At 32.6% G+C, this 15,430-nt stretch overlaps 1 protein-coding gene across 2 annotated transcripts; it reads right to left on the reverse strand.

The window, feature by feature from the left end:
• Nucleotides 1–1,135: 1,135 nt before the first annotated feature.
• On the reverse strand, nucleotides 1,136–10,847 carry LOC128225192 (kin of IRRE-like protein 3). 2 transcript variants are annotated; one of them, XM_052935253.1, is made up of 10 exons: nucleotides 10,673–10,847; nucleotides 9,898–10,182; nucleotides 8,081–8,377; nucleotides 6,930–7,226; nucleotides 6,519–6,794; nucleotides 6,161–6,265; nucleotides 5,948–5,987; nucleotides 5,771–5,787; nucleotides 5,268–5,359; nucleotides 1,136–4,855 (listed from the first exon to the last, which is right to left on the reverse strand). In XM_052935253.1, exons 1-10 carry the CDS (start codon nucleotides 10,719–10,721, stop codon nucleotides 4,790–4,792), a joined length of 1,524 nt encoding a protein of 507 aa, XP_052791213.1. In that variant the 5' UTR covers nucleotides 10,722–10,847; the 3' UTR covers nucleotides 1,136–4,789. The 2 variants fall into 2 exon arrangements, with proteins under 2 accessions (XP_052791213.1, XP_052791214.1); XM_052935254.1 differs by lacking the exon at nucleotides 6,930–7,226.
• Nucleotides 10,848–15,430: the final 4,583 nt, after the last annotated feature.

Genomic DNA, 15,430 nt, shown 5'->3' on the forward strand with positions numbered 1-15,430 from the left:
CATTACTATAAACGACTGCATGCACCTTAAGTATTTGTTAAACATTTCAACAGCCTGTATTAAGTTTTTCAATATTTTTATTCGCTTTCACCAGCTATGAATGTTATTGATGAAAAAATGTCGATATAAGTATACAAATGATTGTATTTACTGCAACACATGAGTTTGAAACTTGAGTTTGAGTTACGATATTCAAAAATGATTTTGATAATGTATGCGAACAATGTGTCAAATTATTCCCACTCAGTAAAACAAAACAAATACAGGTTTATTATATCCAAATTTAAAAAATGCCGAATACAATGCCTACTATACTAATTTGTGACAATGCAAAGTTAAGTTACAAGTTGTTGTTTTTTAAATCTTTTAATCGGTTTAGTCATTATTCTATTCTACAATGTCGAGTGTAAACCATGACAACGATAAAATTGACTGCCGTGATGAGGAAGGTTATACACAAATTTTCACATATTTGAAAACAAACGGTTGTTGTTTTCGATACTTCCTGAAATTATTCTAATAATTGTGACCATACGTGTTTGGTAATATTGAATGGTCGAAATGATATTTTCAAAATAAGATATGCCCTTTCCAGAGACCATGATGAATGTTGCGATTCCATTATGCATGCACGTCAACTTTGATTAGAAATAACGGATACACAGCTCACAAAGTTAAAACTATCAAATGAAAAGTATGTATAAAAATTGCACTAATGATATGTGTTTTATGAACTTTAGGCTTGCAAGCCACTGCATTGAACATGTTTTACACTTGTATATAAAATTATGATATTTGGTCAGGTTCAATAGGAGCATTTCAAGACCTAGGTTTGCAATCATTTTCAATTGTATTAACTATTTTTAAATATAAAAATAAAATGAGTGAAATTACATTGTTTCGCTAAATAGTCAAAAGCACAATTTTTCACGGAGTATAGCCCTTTGTTAAACCCAATACAAATCGTTGAACTAAAGTTTAAGACTAAAACTTATCATAACGACAACTATAAGAAGCATACAAAAACGATTCACAAGAATGGCAACCACAGTCTCAGTTTGATTGAGACTTTTAATTATTAATATAAAATAGTTATGGTAAACGCGCAACGCTAGCGTTCACTCGCTCCGTTTGTTTGAAATGATAACTCAGATCATATTTTCAGTGATCTTAAAAAGTATTTATTTCCCTTGAACAACGATGTTGAAATCAGCATTGAAAAAACATTCGATATTATTTTGATTATAAATTTGATTGATATAATCCCAAGAGTATCTTCTATGTGCTATATTTATTACGTGGACACAAAACTATAACTCTGGAAGACCTAAACCAACAGGAACATTTGGACTAAGAAGTAAATTACACATTGTTCACAATATAACGTAGTTGTATTTTTTATAGGACGATTACTTATAATAAATTCAGAATAACACTGCAGTTAAGTGTTTTTTAAGTAAGAACTATAATTGAATGCAATACGCCTTTCACTTTTTGTGACATTATCTCACTTTTCATATACATATGTTTTAATATTTTCTTATACACATTTGCTATTGAAAAAAATATGAAATATCAATAAAATCACTATAATAGTGTATTTCCTTAAAGCCTGGATCCAATTTTTCCACCTTTTGAGGCAAACAGATTAAAGTATCATATTTCAGTTGCTTAAACTTTATTTTATAAACCAAAAAAATGTTTTTACATTTTTGTATTACTGTTTTGTTTATATCTAGAAAATTAATTTATGATAGGAGTTTACGTTGTGTATTTGAGTTATCTTTCCCTAAAAATGAATATAGAGAGTAATCCGAATCGAGGCTGTAACTTGTTTCTATGACCAGATGTTACAACTATGTTTTAAATAATTTCCATTGAAAGTTTCATAATTCTTTAAATGGAGAATTTTACACAATTCATGCCATACCAGAAATTGTGAGTTTTGCTTGATCCTGTTATAAGCGACATACGACTGTTCGAGAAATTGGGGCCTTTTTGTTTACTTTACAATGGTACGATCTAGTTTACAACTTCAAATCACAAGATTTGGTAAAAACGGTCGCTAACTTTGAGAAGAAGTAAATTCAAAATATTTTGCAATGAAATTGAAATGATAAGAACTTGATTTATATGTGTTTACAAACAGCTGGCTTACACCACAAATGCCATTGGTTATTAGTATGATTTGATATTGATGGAAAATGACGCCCAAAGAAAACTGTGAAAGGACGAATCGAAGGTCAATATTTGGTGATACATCATTTTAATTCTTCTGAAAAGAGCTAACTAGTGGTAGATATGAACAATATATCTGTTATTAACATTACCCGGGCAATATGGTCAAACAAGGTCATTGCCATTAATAAAGCAAATGGGTAATTACAGAGTATGTAAAAAAGCATCACTGAGGCATTTATGGATTGAACAGTGTTTTCGTGCCTTCATGCACTATGAACGCTTGGGCTTGATATTGAAATCCCCGTAGCGCGTTTGGGCATTTTGGTAAATTTGGAATATTGTGCTCGAGGGTTAATACTGTGTGGATGCACAGATAATAAAATTGTGTCCTTAAATTTAAAGTTTTAGTATGAATTTATACTAGTATATATTTCAATTAAAGGTATGAATTATTTCAGGTAAAACTAATTAGAAAAAATATATTAACGACAATTAATTTCTGTGAAAAGGAATGATCGATATTTGAAACGCCGTTCACCATTAGTTCAATGACGATGCGTTAGTCGAATCAGAGTTGAACAATTGAACAAAATTGACGTCATAACGCGAAATGAACGTTCGTTTTCTATATAGAAAATACTTCGATAATGAAATATTCTAAATATGTTTATATTTAATAAAAAATCCCCTTGGAGATACAAGGCAAGTTTCGATAAAATGTAAGATTACTCTCTCTATTCTGAATTAGAAGTATCGCCAACAATTCCAATTAAACATGAGTTCGAATAAATATATTTAATACAGTCATTGCGTGATAAAGCATGGCTTATTGTGTGAGGAAACAAACAAACATTTTAAAGGTACGAAAAAAAACCACATAAAAATAATAAACAACAGCCAATTGTTTAACGCTCAATAAGTTCTTCAAAGGTTTTCTTTGCACACAAAAGTATTTTGATTGGTCAACAATTATTATTGGATAGATATATTTCAATTAATAAAACGTAAACCACACCAAGGAATCATCTGCTTTTATACAATTGGCAGCAGTTAAACAAATATGAAATAAACATAAAAGCAACAAATGATATCGAAATACAAAAACTATTATGTCCATTACTAATTCACGTCTTTATAACTACATTGAAAAGTAAAGTAAAATAAAGCATTCCCTGTTCAAGGAAATGTTTCCATTACTCTGTCACACCTGATATATGATCAAACACACACCAATGTCGATAATATAATATACAAATTACATGGACATGCCAAGTAGCTAAACATCTAGCGAAGATCCTGTTTGAAGGAACAGTGACCAAATTCGAACATACACTTACCGAGAAACAGTCAACGTCAGAAGACAACAAGCATTTTACACAAATATCAAACTATGGTTATCAGTAAACGTTGTGGTAACTGCACTTACGTCCTTGTATGCAAGCTTTTTGAGATTAGGTACAACACATGTAAGTTAATAAAGCATACGTTTTACTTTTACCCTGAGACATCTGGGATGTATTTCCACATAAGATATACATGAAAAACAGTACTACCGCCTGACACATAGTCATAGCACGTTTATTTTCCTATCGGTCTTAATGAGGGATTTTCTTAGTCGATTCAACGTAATCCAAATCACCTTATGTACTAAACTGTCATTCAATCTGGCAAGCTACAAGGACAAGCACAGAAACCACAAATCTACTATTATATTATTGTGAAGACAATAATCAAAAGCAATGTCAAACTCAAAAACTTATAAGAAAACTAGGGGTCAAGGTATGAAACATTTAATTGTATGCAAACAGTCGGATGCCACCAGCCCCACCCCCTTATCAAAGTTCTTGTTTATATATACCCTTAAAACTTCACAATGTAGCTAAACTATATTAGTATAACACATGTACACGCAAAGATTGTTGTGACATATTCAAATAGTTAACAGTTTCCAGGAAGATTATTTGTTGGAAAATTTCAAAATTCTGAATATAATGTTATCAGATGGACTATTATAGCTTACATTTCCTGGAAATGACATTATTTAAAAAAAAAGTAACTTACTTGGTAATTGCTACTTGTAGGAATGATAAATGTTTAGAATGAAATATAACAGATGCAATATCTAAGATTGATATATATTTGGAATGAAAACTTATATGTAAATAATCAATTCTATTCACTGTTTCATTTTTCAGAAATGTTTTGCATTTATTACATCAAACTTTCAGTCATGGTCACATGTGTGGAGTTATCTTCCCTGACATTCATTCATGATGTGTGGAGTTGCCTTCCCTGAAATTCATTCATGGTTTGTGGAGTTATCTCCCCTGACATTCATTCATGGTGTATAGAGTAAGTTATCTTCCCTGACATTCATTTATGGTGTGTGGATGTATCTTCTCTGACATTCATTCATGGTGAGTGGAGGTATCTCCCCTGACATTCATTCATGGTGTATAGAGTAAGTTATCTTCCCTGACATTCATTCATGGTATGTGGAGGTATTTTCCCTGACATTCATTCATATTATCCCTCTTTGATACACCCTTTTTCTCACAAAATCAACGCCAATATATTCTGTAGGAGTTGGCGGCCTACCTCTTCTCTGTTACTTGCTGGCTGTATCCAAATGTTCTTTGCCTACATCTTCATAGACTGGGTTGCTATTTGACACCTAAATGTTTAAAAAATAATAACGTTGCTTGATATTTCAAAGTTTTTTTTTATTTAAAACGACAAATGAGTATTAAATTAGTATAAGTAACGATACAGAGTACATACGCGCAGTAAATACATTTGTTTTGGCAATAATATTCAAAAATAACATCAAAGAGCAGCTGAAATACAGGTTTAACATTTATTTGCATTGAAATGTCTTGGAAAGGTAAACGTGGAATAGTCATACATATCAACAACGCCCTAACACTGAAAGACAAAGATTATCAGCTGAAGGTAAAACATTTATTAGTTTCATGAAACATAAAACGATGCAAACTATCTTGATCTTACTTGTTTTTATAACATTTAAATACTTAGAGCCTTCAATTCTAACGTATCATTCGAAGCCGATTCCACAAACATATTACCTTCGCTGTACATCCCTCTGTCCTGATTTGGTCAATTTGGGAGTACGGGACGACTTCGTTCATTTCTAATGTTTCATATTCCTGCACGTTGGCTGCAGTGAAAAGCGTTTACACATATAGTTTTATTCGACCAACAACATGCTGGTTCCTATAACATGGTCGACAAAGTAATAGAGATAGTCGTTATTTGTTTTTGCTCAATTATTTTGGTATCAAGTAGTCTTCACCAACCACGTTTTTACTGAATATTTACTCGTCATATCGGTGCCATGAAAACACAAAATCAGTGGCTATTTACCAAGTAACATTCAAATTTAACGAGCAAATTTTGATAGTACAATGACAACTACAGGGACAGGCCCAGTAGTCCAAAACCAAATATAAAAACCATTTAGAGGCACAATGTAAGAGCACACAGTACATTGAACACATATCAACAAAGCCTTTTTTAAATAATGATTTGATTAGGGCCAACATTGGATACCATGGAAAGAGCAACTCACCATATTGGGCAGGTTGACTGAAAAAGGCATTATAATCACTAATCATTATATATAATTGCACAACAAAATCCAACAATTTTAAATGTACAGCGTTTTAAAATGAAGTGTTTCAATACAAATATAACAGGTATATATAGAAACTGAAAAGTTACTGTAAATAAATAAAAATGTACGTACGGTTCAGTTGGATTTTCGTGATGATTCACTTTCAAAAACACTACAATAGAAGAAATACAAGTCAAATGAAAGTGCTGAGGTGGATTAAAAAACATCAATGAATACAATGGATGTACCCGAAGATTATATCTCAAAATGCTGTCATTTCTGTACCAAGTGATCCGAAAACAGTTCGACAAAGAAAAACACACACAGATCCTGATTAAACTTTACGTTTTCTGGCGAACACAATGGCCATTGAAATAATAACCACCGCAATAAAAACGCTCAAACCAACTGCAATCCCCTCTATTGCTTTATCTTTGCATCGCGTCGAAGCTGCGATTGAAAAAAATGATCTTTGATGATGATGATGGCAAGAGGTTTTATTCATTAAAAACATGATTTTTTATTTAGATGATTTTGGAAGTACAGAATATTTAAGAAAAGATAAATATAATCAAAGAGCCCTATTAGAGCATCTGCAACAGCTATAACATACTAAAAGCTTAATTGAAAATAATTCACGCAGACATGCACGCACCCACACCAACGCACGAAACCACGCAAATATACAATAATGAAAACGTACCTCTTCCAACTGCAACAAATGAGCTGCTCGTACTTAAGCTATAGTTTCCAGATTCGAAATAAGCTGTACATGTGTAGTTTCTGTGTTCATTGGTGTCCAACGGGAGTATATGAATCTCACATTCCTGTGACTTATTGCAAACGATGAGTTGTGTGTCTCCGTAAACCGACCAAACAATATTCGCAAGTAAGCTGTTTGCCGTGCAAGTTACATTGGTTGTGGCATGAGCATTAAGCAATACCTCGTCTTTAACCGACAAGCGAACACTCGGTTGATCTGAAATACGCAAAAGGAACTTGAAAAAATAAGTAACTAATTTTTATTGTTTATCTTGTCATTTATCAACTTCAACAATGTCATGAATACAGAAATCGGGAGTTTTAGAACTCTATAAATTAATCGAAATAATACATGGTACTTGGACCACATGTGACTTGGATAGTTGAACATCAAAGTTGAGGCAAATGACGTTGCAGGTTATAGATTGACCATTGATTTCTTTACTGACATTCACAAACGCCATTTCAGACGAGTCATGCATTCTGCCTGTCTCGTCTCCGTTTGCATAAAGTAGTTGGCCATCTTTTGTCCAGGAAATCCAGCAAAAGTCATTGTATGTGTCCGTTAAGCAACTGAATTTGAAAGAATAGTTGTCCTGCAAATATCTCGGTATATTTGGTGCAATCATTGCCATTGTCGATGGTGGATCTGTGAGTAACAATACAACAAAATAATTACCACACACGGACGCCAACGCTCGTCCATTATTGAATCGACAAAGAGACATAGTTAGTCATTTCAGAAATCAAGGACTTGCTACACACGTGTGCAATATGAGCATAATTAGGTGTAAATTGTACATTTCGTTATGACATTATTGATAAGCTTTACGCTATGCCCAACACTTAACGTATTGCACGTCGACAACACCAAAACTATGCAAATTCATTGACTGTTTTAATAAAAACAGAATAAAATCAGAAACAAATATTTTGTGATAGCATTGATGTTGAGATTACAATTTGAAATACAAAGAACATGCACAGGAACAAAACAAGTAGCAAGAAATCTCTTGGTCAATATAAATTGCAGACTCGATGGTGTTGAAGTCACATGGTTCCGAACGGCATGAAATATATAATAAACATTGTGGTATGCATTATGTCTAGCAGTAAACTTATAATAATGCAACAAAAAAGGACTAAACAGCTACTACGGGCATGACCTATACAGTAATCATGATTCACTCGAATTCTGCTAGATTGTGTTCCTTTGATGTTTATATTATTTAACCATGGTTCGTGAGGAAATACACGAGAGTTCTCATAAGAGTTTCGAGCACACACTACTTTAAAACAATGCATCCAGCTGATGCCCACGTTAAAGAAAAAATGGGTCCTCGGGGAAAAACATTGAGTTTAGGATTCGGGACGGGTGTTAAAATAAATCATAATGCATATTCACCTTTCTTTTTCTTAAGAGTTTTGCTAACTTGAATTTGGTTTCATTCTTGGTTTGAAAATGTGATCATTTCTTTCATAAACATTAAACACCAAACTTACATTTGCAATTAATTGTCTTTCGTTGTGTTTCATTTACCCCAAATAGCGGTGAAGATGATAAGCAGGACACATATTTTCCATTCCAATCTTTTCTGGCAGGGTCCTTAAGGGTAATAGTTGTTGTGTATGTTCTTGTCGACTTGTTGTAAGTCTTTAAATGGTCTACTGATGCATTCTTTCCATCCAACCAGAGACTTAAGTTTGCGGCGGGTCTCCCTCCTCTTGAAATGCACGTGATATTTGCTGGACTTCCCTCTCGCAAAATAGGTACGTTAAGCACTGGGATCTCAGGTTTTACTGAATGAAATAAAGATTCTTAATACTTCAATACCATTAGCGATGATATCGACACATTACAAAATGATAAAATTATTAGATATATAGATCTATATAAAGCATCAAACAATCTTAAATGAATAAGTAAATATGTTCACATTTGCTGCGTATTTGAATTATAATTTCATGTGTCTAAGTTCAAAAACTATTTTATACGTAGAATGAAAAGTGGAACGCAATGTCAAATGATTAATTATTCACCAAATAGATCAACCATGACGTGTTTTTCGACCTATTTGCTTCAAATATGAAGTGTGTCTTCAAGGTATTTTTAAAATAAGGAAGAGTCAGAAAGTGCCTCTCGTGCAATAAAGAGTTTACTGACGTTTTAACGGTTTTTCAAGCGCTGTGTTAAAACAATGCATGTTACGGTCAACATATGATCTTCTTTGCGTATAGTACGGGCAATTTTGTAAATATCTCCCGAGGATGTATCTCTGAACACCTTATGTTCAATATCGTCAACTTCCTACACTATAGTCAACTTTCTTCACAATAATGGATCTGCAATTAAGACCTATATGAGGCATTCTAAACTTGTGCTAAATGACTTTAACTTTTTAGAATGTAGGTACCCATGTATGAACACTTTTATAAACCCAATTTTGACAAAAGAAAATGTAAACCTATTTCTATATAAAATCTTTGTTAATAATAATGAAATTCCAACAAGTCAACACAAATGGTTATTACAATATAAAAATGTATATATTAATTGGGATAATGTCTATAGTTGTGTATTTAAGTGTACAAAGGATTCTTATATTCAATGGTTACATTTAAGAGTTCTTCTTAGAATATTACCAACAAATTCATTATTATATCAAATGAAGCTGGTTGAAAATGATATTTGCTCTTTTTGTGAATGCTGTGTACAAACTCTTTTACATCTCTTTTGGGATTGCAATAAAATACAGCCCGTATTGCAGGATATGATACAGAAGTTGAATATTAATGACTTAAGTATTGTCATTAACATATGTTTGTATTGTTAGGTTCTGGAAATAATGTGTGTTCCAACAGTAATTGGTTTCAGAAATAGCCTTCAGTTAGCATGGAACATTTATGAAAATACAAATATCTCAGATAAATTTAAAAATGGTTGGGCAATTGTAAGAAATTTGTTCTTGTAACTACACTTTTCAGATTTCAAGTTTTTGTACAAAAGGATAAAACAATGTATGATATGAACAATTATATCTTTTACATGCATGCTCTATGTTTTTTTCTCTTTTTTGAGTCATTTTTGGTTTATATTTACATTCGTAGTATTTTAATTATTACTGGTATATAAATTAATTGCTTTCGTATATCATGCTTGTAAGTTTGTATTATGTAATGTCATACTATGATATGTAAAATACATACATATTGCTGAATAAATCCAAATTATCTAAGAAATCATTAACTATGAAAAACTAATGCTAATTTCAACATTTTCAATTGCATCAAACAAAAGTAAACAATTAAAACTGACATGCCTTGTAAGTCGAGACGAATCCTTTGACTGTTGCATAAACGGTATCTTGCAAACACGTGTGGATTCTCAGTTTTCAGAAGATTTGTGTCAAGCACCGTGGTAAAGACACTCAACGTTGAATTATACAAAATGGCTGATGGAACAGGTGTCCATTGTTTGCCACCACTGTAGAAAATGAGTGGCTTTTCAGTAGCCGAAAAACTGATTGGCTTGAAGATTATTGTAACATTTCTCCGTTTAAAAGCGGGCTGAGAATAATTGAGACTGCCACAATTTTTGCCTACAACTGAAAAAGAACATCAATACATCATATGCATTAGTATCATTACTGTTGAAAGTAGAATAAGGAGATATAAGTAGAAATGTTCATACATTGTGAGTATATACTGTGTTATATAATACACAGAATTGCGTTTTTAATAAAACCGTCTAAAACTCATTATTTATGTTTTGATTGGATACAACTATTAGTTAATAAATTAAAGTTTATACATCTTTCTTTAAGCTCAATTTTGACAAAAGCTATTGGGTGAGAAGCGGGATCTGTACCAATTGACTACTCTCACAGTGCAGGAGATTGAACCCACAGCCTCTTGAGTGAAAAGCAGACACATGAACCACTAGGTAATTTTCACCCTGAGTATTGATTAAACCCAAAACCTCTTGAATGACTTCAAAGACTACTCTAAACCTGGCGGGGATTGAACCCAAAACATGTTTGTGAGAGGTGGATACCTATACCACATGACTACTAACATATAAAAGTTATTACTTACCTCCTTTGAAGCAAATGAACAGAACCACTATTACGCATGGCACCTTCATTTTGACATTTACTCTGACATTATTAACTAACAAGTGAAAACTGTAAAACAAGATCTTTAAATTCCGGTTTCTTTGCTATTTCCATTAACACACATACTATTTACAGAGAACAAGAACACTTTTTAAGGCTGATATAGCAGTAGTTCGTATTTGTCAACAAGGAAAAGAGGATAATTGAAACCTTACCTTTTTACAGATACACTTCCTAGTAGCTGGTAAGAATCGTCATTCAACGAATCCGCTTCCACTCGAAAGACAAAAACTTATCTTGTTTAATACTTACTGTCGCAATTGCACTTGCTTATTACCTTCCTCTTTGAAATGTTACTTAACGCAAATTTCAATAGGTAGTGTCTGACTGTAAGTTCATCGATACTTTTGTTTAGAATTTGTCAAATCTTGTCATTTTAATAATTTTAAAAATTCCCTATTTCTGTCAATTATAATTAAATAATTGACATAAAAATAAATGTCCTTGTTCATACTGAATGTGATCAAATGCATTTTTTGGCGTCGTGTTCTAACACGGATGTCGTTCTTTTTGGACGGCCAAAATGCTAGTCGTGAATAATATGATACGACGGTGACAAACTCGTATTTAGAATAAGGCTTTGACATTGATGACATGTCCTTTACACTCATCAGTGTGGTTAATTTTCACGTATCCCATCCTAGTTCGAACTTGTAATCTATTGCCCCTCTTACATAAAACCGAGCACAATATATAACTGCAATGTTATACCACGGATGTCCGGTTAGCGCAGTGTTTAGAGCACTCGCTTCGCCCTATAGCGTCTCGGGATCTTTTCCATGAAGTCCATGCGTTTTATCATTATGAGCCATATTGGGCCATAGTCTTGATGGTCATGCATTTGTTTTCAAAATGCATTCTTGAAAGGAGTTCCTTCGAAATTACATGACTTTTTTTAATGAAACATTCAATTGTATGGACTTACCAGTCCCGGAAAGATTTCAAACACAGCAAGTGCAGCACTTGACAATACTTTAAACGCATGCATGCACCTTAAGTATTTGTTAAACTGTATCAACCGCCTTTATTAAGTTTTTTTTTTAAAATATATTTTATCAGCTATGAGCAAGAATGTTATCGATGAATAAAAATGTCGATGGTAGAATACAAACGATTGTATATACTGCAACACATAGATTTGAAACTTTCAGAGTTCATTTTTTTAAATCTGATTAGGTATGCGAAACAAAGTATAAATTTACTTCCATTCAACAAAACCAAACAAATAAAATTATTCTATATCAAAATGTAAAGAAATGCCGAATGCAGTGCCTACTACACGCATTTTTGACTTTGCAAAGTACTGTTATAAAAAATATGTAAACCATGACAACGATAAAATGGACTTCCGTGATGAGAAAGGTACTATTTTTTACAGAAATAAAGAACGATCGGTTGCTGTTTTATTTGAAAGAAGCTTGATATTTTCTGAAATATTTTAATAGTTGGGACCGTAAGTGTTTGGTCACATTGAATGTTTGAAAGGATATATTCAAAATAAAATATGCCCCTTCCAGGGCAATCACGGTGAACGCTCTGAATTCAATATACATGCACGACCAAGGTCAACTATTAATTAGAAATAACAGATACATAGCTCACAAAGTTAAAGATATCAAATGAAACATATGCAAACTATTTCAGTCTAAACTAAGTAAATTGCATTTATGAATGAACTATTGGCTTGCTAGCTTTGCGCATATTTTAAACTTGTTTATAAAATAATCAGGTTCAAAATGGGTAATGCAACACCTCGTTTCGCATTGATTTTTGAATATATTAACATTTCTTATTATAAAAATAATAAAATCGATATCGATAAAATTTTAACGTTGCACCAAATAGTCAAAACCACCGCGTTTAATCCAATCAAAATCGCCGAACCAATATGATTTAATTATAAACTTATAATTATTACAACTATAAGTGAACCGTTGGTAACATCCCCTAGTTTTGGATGTTTTGAAACAGTCACTCATCTCATATTTCCAGTTCTCCAAAAATGTGTTTATTTCCCTTGAACAAACGATGTGGATATTGGCGATGAAAAACTTTCGAAGTATACATTTGTTTGCTTAAATGCAAAGTGTATCTTCTTGTGCTTTACTTATAACAACGTGGTCACAAAATTAAACTGCAAGACCTAATCCAACCAGAAGAATTTCACTTATATTTCAACTACATATTAAACGCATTATAACGTTGCTGTATGTTTGTTAATGGTCATATCAGTTCAGTCATAATAAATCCAGATTAGCAGTGCAGTTCAGTGTTTTGAAATAAAGGATTATAATTAAATGCAATAAGCCTGTCAACTGCTGCGACATAAGTTGTAATATCTTATCTGTTTTGGGTAATATATTCCCATGCCGATATGCTATTTGATAAAAATCTGATATCAGAGTAATACAATTACAAGCCTAATGTTGTTTCTTGAAGAATGGCCTCAATTTCTCCAAATAAGCATATTTAAGTATCATATTTCATTTAGCCAAATAACTCTCTTGAATCTGATTTTATATATGTTTCGAAACTTTTTGAATGAAGGAAATTACACAGTAGGTACCACTTTTTTTGAGAAATAGGGGCACGTTTCTGTACCAAACCATGTGTTGTTACGACTTTAGTCTAAAATACAGGCATACGCTTGTCGTTGGACTTGGTTTTGTGATTAATTCAGCTGTCTTGGATACCTCTAGTTCACAATATCAACCTATACCGTTTGGAAAAACAGCTTCGTTGGAGGATTTTAAACTTTAAGGCCCGGCAGAGAAACGGCAATGGAAAACGTAGATTTATAAGTGTTGACTAACAGCTGGCTTACTCTAGAAGTGCCATTGAATATCAGCACGATTTAATATTTATGGAAAAATGTCGACGACAGAGAAATGTGACAGGACGAATCCAAAATCAATATTTGGTAATTCACCATTTTTTTTCTTCGGAAAACAGCGAATGAGTGGTCATACGGACATATCCGTCTTGTTTTTACAGTAGTGGATATACAAGGTTTATAATACAGTGAAAATTACAGGGACAATGGCGGAAGCCAACAATTAACAATGACTTTGATTAAAGACATAAGGTGAAATCCAAACATACACTAAACGAGTTACATAGCACATACAAAAAGCACATGAATAGCACACACAAACCACACATGCCACGGATGATATAGTTAGCAACTGCAGGGTTTATCGCCTTGGAAAGGTCGGTGAAACACAACTTCAGGTGTTTACAGGGGGCTTAAATTAGTTTATGAGTACTCAACCTCACAGTTCATATCATTAACCAAACTTAAGTATGCCAAACAACATCACGGTGTCATTGAATTATGATCTGCATGTTTGGTTGAATAGAAAACTCTTGAGATTCTAGGCAAGCTTCATTAAACAATAATATAATTGTATGCATTCCCAATAACACATACTGAATTCTCATTTAATATGAGTACCAAACACATGGCAATAGAAACAACACGCGATGAAACATGGTTTTCGTGTGAGAAAGAAACAAACATAACACAGATAAAGGGGTACGAAATCTTAACAACAACACTAGCTAGAGAACTTCAGCAATCACGTTATATAACAAACCTTTCGGGCCAAGATCGCTGAAGAAAACGCCGTATCCAAACCCATTCAGATTTCGTGACATTTTAATTTCACGCTGTTATTCAATTTATTTACAATGTACAGACAAAACATCTATATTACCAGGCGAATGAAGTAAAATAAAGATCACAAGCACGTTTTTAAAAACAATAAAAAACGCTAAATAGAGTTTTACCTTTGTATTAAATCCAATTCAAAACACTCCTTATTAAGGTCATACATGTGTTTAATCTTAATCACGAGATCACAAGATTTTTGGAAAATACCCACGTGACCTACGTACATTTGACTTCACAAATGTAAAGTTTGCTGTAATTTTCATTTTTTGAATATTAAGAAATCTAACAGATAAGAACTTTTGACTAAACTTATTGCTTTTATGTAATCACATAATTTTTAACTACATTGGGTTTAATCTAAAAAACAATGTGATTTCGATGCTTTAATTAGAATCAATTGTAACAATTACGGTCATGTTATTGCCGAGTCGCATGCTCGATTTCGAAGGAAATGTTAACAATTTGGTCAAAATAAAAGGTTGATAATGTTATGTAATGATTAACGCTATTATATTCTAGTAGATAAATCACTTATTATTTTTATGTGTTGACTGTGTTCTAATTTCATAATTTTTATACCTCATTTAATTGGATCAACATAGTCAGTTGACACTGGTTGCCTTTGTAATGGGAGTTATGCAATAACTTTACGGCATAGTAAACATACACACAAATACATTAAAGTTATGGAAGCCAGAACAACAACCTAATGAACAGATGAACAAGAAATGGAAAATGAAAGTTAATTAAAGTTTTTCGTGTGCTGCAGACACAATACAAACAATAACAAGATAAACAATTTTCAATTAATACTATAACGCGATAATTCGAAAGCTTTTGAAGATTAAATACAAGCGCAATGCAATGTAGGATTGTTAACCATACATTTTACATTATCTAATATATCTAGTATATATGTCCACATGAACTTTACATAGAATACTGATCTTTCGCCTGAAACATAGACATGTCACATTTATTTTCCTATCGGTGCTTCAACTGTCA

This window comes from Mya arenaria, chromosome 2, assembly GCF_026914265.1.
Source record: "Mya arenaria isolate MELC-2E11 chromosome 2, ASM2691426v1".
Taxonomy (NCBI): Eukaryota; Metazoa; Mollusca; class Bivalvia; order Myida; family Myidae; genus Mya; species Mya arenaria.